The 7,852-nt window shown below is 36.0% G+C and overlaps 1 protein-coding gene across 1 annotated transcript in view; it reads left to right on the top strand.

Moving 5' to 3' along the window:
• The window catches only part of LOC111443699 (AP-5 complex subunit zeta-1-like), a 12,691-nt gene extending 10,806 nt beyond the window's left edge, over positions 1 to 1,885 (top strand). Inside the window, exons 12-16 of the mRNA XM_023081628.1 lie at positions 33 to 80; positions 170 to 297; positions 384 to 543; positions 743 to 953; positions 1,444 to 1,885. Coding sequence (XP_022937396.1) covers positions 33 to 80; positions 170 to 297; positions 384 to 543; positions 743 to 953; positions 1,444 to 1,493 — 597 coding nt within the window. The 3' untranslated portion in view covers positions 1,494 to 1,885. The remainder of the gene's footprint in view (positions 1 to 32; positions 81 to 169; positions 298 to 383; positions 544 to 742; positions 954 to 1,443) is intronic.
• Positions 1,886 to 7,852: the final 5,967 nt, after the last annotated feature.

Here is a 7,852-nt window from a genome sequence, read left to right on the forward strand (position 1 = left end):
TTTTTTTTTTTTTTTTTTTTTTTTTTTTGCAGAAGCCTATAATAGACCGGCTTGGTGAAGCTTATGAGAACCCTGCAAAGGTTGTTGCTTACATCTTGTATCGAATAAAACAGATCAATGCAACAACTGTTTCTGTTTGTTGAATTACTTCCTCGTTTCTTCTTTCTAGACAGAACTAGCTTTGCAATTGTGTTGGGCCATTGGAGAACATGGCGGGGGTGGCAGATCTCACAACGATGCTGCTCGTGAACTTTTTGAGAGTTTAGAGTTGCTGTTGTATGAAAATCTTTTATCTAGGTATGCTTTATTGAAACTACCTTTACATTCTTGTTTCAAAACGTTCGACTTTTAATCGGCTGCATATATTTTGTTTGCTTCGAAAGTCGTTTAGGTTTGAGACAGGACTCGGGTGATAATGCCAGTGGTGAAAGCTTTAGAAAGTCGTCACAATCAAGGCTTCTTTGTTTTGTCATTACTGCAATTGCAAAACTCGCAACGTATCACCGTGAATTACTTCCGAGAGCGCGGGTCTCATTGGGAAAGGTCTATTTCTCAGAACTTAGCATGATCTATTAAAACATGAGCTTAAAGGAGCTCAAAGTCTTGTAATTGTGTCAAGTACAAAACAAAAGTTATTTTCTTTCATCTCTTCTTTCCTTTCTCTTTACCATATACTCCTAGATGCAGGGCAGGGGATTTGCAGGAAAGTTATTGACACTGCTGAACTAAATTTCATGAACAGGTAGCTCGATCTCGAACCTCCGATTCAAGGGTCTGGACTCGAGCTCACGATTATCTAGGACTACTGAGTGACCCTGGAATTTCTTTGTCCATTTTGGGGCCTTCGAAACCTGCCAGTGAAGATGCACATAACCCAGGCACTGTCGACTGGAGTCGAGGCGGAACTAAGATGGTTGCACACATTCCGTTTTACATTCTCTGCAAACAAGAAGGTCTTGGATCATCTATAGCCTCCTTTCATCATCTCTCTCTAATCTACATTACGGGTGTAATGAACAAAGCCCAGCGCTAGCAGATATTGTCTTCTTTAGGTTTTCCCTTTCGGGCTTTCCCAAGGTTTTTAAAACACGTCAGCTAGGGAGAGGTTTCCACACCCTTATAAAAAATATTCCATTCTTCTCCCCAACTGATTGTGGGATCTCACAATCTACCCCCTTCAAGGCCCAGCGTCCTCGCTGGCACTCGTTCCCTTCTTCTTATCCTTGTGTTTTCTTATGCAACGAATTTGATACATCGAAATCTCAGAGCTCCCGAATAGAAAATAAGATGAAAGATAAGGACGAAAGCATGAAAAAGAAAAAGAGTAACCATCACTACATTAATGAGTTTCATATTATGTTTACAGCATGGCTGCTTGAAGTTATATTCCATAAGTATCAATATCATGTAGACTAAGCCATACATATTATCTCTCTTTTGCAGGTCCTCCTTTCCATGATTTCTCATTTTCAGATATTCTTCCAAGGAGATGATGAACCTAGAGGTTGCACAGGGCAAAAATTTGTCAAATATGATCAGGCTTTTGGTTAAACCTGTAATCGACCTTTGCTCGTCTCAATATCGCCCCATCTACCAAACAATTCATCGCCGAGTAGGTCACCTTGAGGTACTGTGCTATGTAGTATTAATCAAATTTGATGCTTTCACATGAGAGAAATTGCTCTGAGTTTCTCCCCTTTGAACTTCATTCTCCCCACTGATCTTGGCTGTGGCCTTCACCATACAACTTGTTATCATACCGATGGCAGTTATTACTACTTCCTTGTTCAAAATTATGTTCTGAAAACCTCTTTGATTGAGGCAACAGTTTGAGCCATAATCCTATGCATGGAACCCATTGAATCAAAAGGGATTCTTTCAGTTATTGAATGATGAATGATGAGTGATGTTGAGGGCAACTGTTAGAATGCTTCCATCCATCAGCTACGTCTTCCTCCCCATTCATTCTTGTTCTATTTGGAAGGACTGGTCGGAGCCCGAACCACCGAGGTAACATGGAGGTTTTCCGGGATCATCTTTGGGTTTGTGGGGCATGACCCTAATGCCTGAGCTCCACAAGGGGAATTTGCATCTGTCGATTTTCTTTAGAACCATTCATATTACTGGAGAAAGATTTCTATTTAACCCACGACAACTTACCCTGAACAGGGTGACAAATCTTCGTTTGTGGAATGGGGAGGGAGAAATGAGAGTTTTCTCCGAATTGGCTATATGAGGACAATGAAAAGGATTATATTTTGGTCTCTACTCTCCTAAAGAATTTTGATTTAATTTTGATTTTTAGAAATGATGTTTATTGAACATTATATTTATATTTTTGCTTATGAAATATTATTGTTTTTATTACGATGTTTTATAATTTTTCCATTAAATAGTGATATTGAAATAAGTAGCAAAGATGAAATTGGGGAAGCCTTCCTCGTCCCATCTCCGCTCTCAAGACATCTATTCTCATATCAAAAGTCTATCCATTAGGTGCAAGAGTTGTATAAAGGTCATGTAGACGATGAATTAGGTCGCCAAAAACTATTGGAATGCTTTCAAATCCATTTACTTGAATGAGATAGAGGAGAATGTAAAGTCTTCGGTGTTTAATGGAAAAATTAGAGTGGGAAGTCTCGTAATTTTTTTAGTTTCGAGATAGTAGATAACCCAGCTACTGAAACTCTGGCTTAGAATAAGTATCCACATAGCTAGGACTACAGAAGAGACTTCATTCTACATCGAATAGTTGAGAACAAAGTGAAAGTGGGGGCGAATGAGCAATTTCCTTACTTTCTCATGAGTAACAATCAACCGACTTTATTAAGGCTCGGGTTGGCATCGATTTTTTATCACATATTTTATTTTGATAGAGAAATATCTATGGATATTTGGAGAAATATTCCCATCAATTTGATTTTGAATACCTTTTTTTTTTATCACGATAATCTTTTTTTTAATTATTTTCCAACAACAAAGCATCAAATTTGGCTTTTTCCATTTCATGATAGCTTTTTGGGTAAAATAAAAAAAAAAAAATGGTTTTACCTCTCGGTCGAAGATAAGTTTGCCCGGTAAAAAATTTGACACTAGATGACTCGAACATTTCCTTGCATCTTCCGAAATGGGCACCCTACTAATCTTAAAGCGTTTCTAAGAGCGAAGATTATCCTCACAGACTAACACGAGTCTTTTTAACATATTTGATTACTCGAGCATTATAATTTTTTTTACCATTTCATTTTATGAATTTAACGAGTCCTAGAGTTAGATGGCCAAAGCCGAACAAGGCCAAATAAGGTCGACTTTAATTTGGTAGCAATCAAGTTGTGACATTGAAGGAAAGTTGAATAAACTCAAAGTTCTAATATTTTGATGTCTAGGATTATCATATAATAGCATAATATATAGTTTTGTTTATACACCTTTTTGAAAATTGAGTATTAATAACCTTTTTTAGGAAAGCCCTCTTTTTCAAGCCAAATTCTTTGACATTTGGTGCCAAAGGTGCACTAATCATAATTATGCTTTAATTTTTTTAATTAATCCCTTTATTTATACGTTCTCGTGCTTATTTTCGTAGTAAAGATACCAATTCGAACATTTCTAAGCTCAAATGTTAATGATTTGATTAATTAACGGTTGAGTTTTGCTTATATTAATATTTGATAATGTGAGATCTCAGATCGGTTGGAGAGAGAAACGAAACATTCTTTACAAGAGGGTGGAAACCAATCGTAGCATATACGTTTTAAAACCGTGAGGTTGAATGTAATACGTAACGGGTCAAAGCGGATAATATCTGTTAGCGGTGGACTTGGGTTGTTACAAATAGTATAAGAGACAAACATCAAGTGGTGTGCCGGCAAGAATAGTGGGTCCCCAAGGGAGGTGGATTGTGAGATATCCTCTCGGTTGGAGAGGGGAACGAAACATTCTTTATAAAAGGGTGGAAACCGATCCTAGCATATGCGTTTTTAAATCGTGAGGTTGACTGTGATACGTAAGGGCCAAAGCGGACAATATCTGTTAGCAGTGGACTTGGGCTGTTACAAATAGTATAAGAGCCAAACACCAAGCAATGTGCCAGTAAGAATACTGGGTCCCGTGGATTGTGAGATCTCATATCGGTTGGAGAGGGGAACGAAACATTCCTTATAAGGGTATGGAAACCTCAGCTCAATTGGAGAAGGGAACCAAAACATTGCTTATAAGGTGTGAAACCTCTCCCTAGTAGGTGGATTATGAGATCTCACCTCGGTTGGAGAGGAGAACGAAACATTCCTTTATAAGGTGTGAAACCTCTCCCGTGTAGGTGGATTGTAAATCTCACCTCGATTGGAGAGGAGAACGAAACATTCCTTATAAGGATGTGGAAACCTCTTCTTAGTAAACGTGTTTTAAAACTGTAAAACCGTGAGGCTGACAGCGATACATAACGGGTCAAAGTTGACAATATCTACTAGTCGTGGAGATAATGACAATATCTAGTACTCATTTATGCCTTTTCAATGAAGTATTCTCTAAAAATAAAAATAAAGAAAAAATAGATTAGGTCGTTATCTCGAGCAAAAGTTTGTTTTTCTCGTTTTTTTTAATTCAACAAATGCATAGATCGGAATCGATCAAATATTCAACTTTAAAGAACGTAAAAAATGAATTTTTCATCGAATATGCTCGTATGGGCTCAAACACGAGTTCATCGATCATCCGAAAAAATAATTAATATTATATGTATATATTATGCCCATATAATAAAGAAAAAAGAGCCGGCAAGATAATATAGGAAGAGAAAATGTTTTGTTTTTGGGATCATGTTTGTGTTCGTGTATGCAACTAATAAAACCTACCTGACAATTGTTAGCAAACTCTAAGAATAATAATTGACCTCACGTGTTGGATTGAGCTGAGTTGTTCCCGTTCATAATTAAAGTATCGATAAAATGTCAAGAGATTATAAAATAAAAAATATTTAAATTAATAAAGAAACATTTACACGGTTTATTGATTCGTTCGGGAACTTGAATCATTGATCGGTTCTGTGTCTTTCTTTCTACGGTTCATATTAGCCTGTCCAGGGAAGATATCTGAGAGTAACCGACCATAATTTCATAGATGGGGTCTGATAGAACTCGATCGAGAAAAACAAGTGAAATAGGCATTTTCCATTCATATCAGCCTAACTTCTCCAGGGAAGATACCTGGGTGTAGCCGACCATGATTTCATAGATGGGGTCTGATAAAGCTCGACCGAGAAAAACAAGTGAAAGAGGTATTTTCCATTCATACTAGCCTAACTTCTCCAGGGAAGATACCTGGGTGTAGCCGACCATGATTTCATAGATGGAGTCTAATAGGGCTCGACCGAGAAAAACAAGTGATTCATACCTGCCTAACTTCTCCAGGGAAGATACTCAGGTGTAGTCGACCATGATTTCATAGATGGGTCTAATAAAGCTCGACCGAGAAAAGCAAGTGAAAGAGACATTTTCTATTCATATCAGCCTAACTTCTCCCGAGAAGATACCCAGGTGTAGCCGATCATGATTTCATAGATGGGGTCTAATAGAGCTCGACCGAGAAAAACAAGTGAAATAGGCATCTTCCATTCATATCGATTTAGGTTTTTCCGCATCGAGAATTCAAACAAGATTTAGCCTAATCTATTAAGGTCAAAATCTTACTAAAATTTTTTATTGATACGATATGTTTTTCCATTCATTCCTTTCAATATTAGTCCGGTCTTACAAACTCTATCGATAAGCTAAAATATTGATTATATTTATATTATATTTGTTTTCTTTTTATGTTTCATCGGTTTTTTTAACAATATTACGATATAATGAAAATGTCGATGTCGTAGTCTAATCGATAGCCATTGACCCATCTTTTGAGGAACAATTTTATAATGTTTTTATTGTTAGTTTGGATCCCACTAAGTAGTGTTTTGTATATCTAATGTAATTAATTCAATTCTTAAATCATTATCAATTACATTAATTCGATTGGATGAGTGAAATTATCGTCTCCGTCATTATTCAAAGTCGAGAAACTATTGAAGACGGTTTGAGAGTTAAGGTCAAGACTAGGGTCAAAGTCGGAAATAAAAATGTACGAAAATAACGCTTTGATATCTCTAGTTAGTTTGGTCGAAGACATCAAAAAATATTAAGAGACCTCACAATATTTAATAATTGTCAATTAATTTTGAGATCAACCCTCGTGTTTACCTAATTTGTTCTCCGAGCCCATAAAAATTAAACATGGAATCTCGAGATTTAGGTCTAAGGTAGCCTCGAGTCATATAAGTATTCAATCACATGTTCTTAAATCAAACCAAATCTTGTTAAATCTTCAAACTTAAGAATGTCATAAGAGAGATGGAAAGTCTAACGATTATAGATTAAAAAGTCAATGGAAATATATTTATAAAATTTTATATAAAGGGTTTGAAAACTTAAAAAAAAAATGGTTTCAATCCCGAGTAGAAAACAATTCACTGATTATAATAACTCAAGCCCACCGCTAATAGATATTGTCCGTTTTGGCTCGTTATGTATCTTCGTTCATCTCTCCAACTGATGCGGGATCTCATAGTTCACCTTCGTTGAGAACCCAACGTTCTCGCTAGCACACCGTCCGGTGTCTGGCTCGGATATCATTTGTAACAATTCAAGCCCACCGCTAACAGATATTGTCTGCTTTGATTTATTATGTATCACTATCAGTCTCGTGGTTCAAAAACGAGTCTGTTAGGAAGAGGTTTTCACACACATATAACACTTAGAAATTAGGGTTTTTCAAATCAAAGTAGACCTCGTGTAGTAGTTATCTGCTGTACTTTTTGCATTGAATATGTGTTGATTATTACGAACACATTAATACTCAAAAAGTTTTCTTTTTTTTTCTCTTTTCATTAAAAGTTAAATTTTTGAAAGACAATTTTGTCGTTGCATTTATTAGAATTGACATTTCGGTCGAAAGAGACATCTAAAACGAGAGTGAATTGTGAAGTCGTAACACTCTATGCCCAAGATTCGGATCGAAATTTAGAATACACTTGATGACATCGGCATTCTCTGACGTTCTTCGCATCCTTGACACAACTGGGTTGTGAGATTCCATATCGGTTAGAGAGGGGAACAAAACATTTTTTATAAAAGTGTGAAAATCTCTCCACAGCATACGCTTAACCTTGAGAGAAAACCCGAAAGAGAAAGCCCAAAAAGTACCATATCTACTAGCGGTGAGCTTAGGCAGTTACAGGGACCAAACTTAACTTTAGAGTTCCTATGATCGAATCATTAAAAAAATGTGCATCTTGCCTCATGATCACTCTGGTTCAGATGTGGTTTTGGTTCATTCATGTATCATTTCTTTACTTAGACGTGACATAAACAGAGATGTCCATTTAACCCAAAGCGCGAATGAGTCGGGAGAGATTTTTCCATGTTAGTTAAACAAGGCCCGGGACATAAATTATATTCTTTGTCTCTGTCCTCGCTCTGTCCCGCTCATTTTTTATATATAAATGAAAATTGAAATATGAGGTGAGGACAGGACTGAGAAGGGTTCTACTTGTCTCCAGTCGTCCCTTGGACATTTTTAAATATAAATAATAATTAAATTGAATATTGAATGTGCATTTATATAGGTTTGAATTTGTGGTGGTTGATTGTTTCTTATTGCCATCACAAATTTATTTTATTTTTGACTTTGGGTTACAAAATGATTGATGAGTAAAGTTTTGGCTTTAATATATTTTTCTATTTAATTTAACCACAAATTATTTAAAATATATATATATATATATATATATATATATATATATATATATATATATATATAT

Source organism: Cucurbita moschata, unplaced genomic scaffold, assembly GCF_002738365.1.
Source record: "Cucurbita moschata cultivar Rifu unplaced genomic scaffold, Cmos_1.0 Cmo_Scf00005, whole genome shotgun sequence".
Taxonomy (NCBI): domain Eukaryota; kingdom Viridiplantae; phylum Streptophyta; class Magnoliopsida; order Cucurbitales; family Cucurbitaceae; genus Cucurbita; species Cucurbita moschata.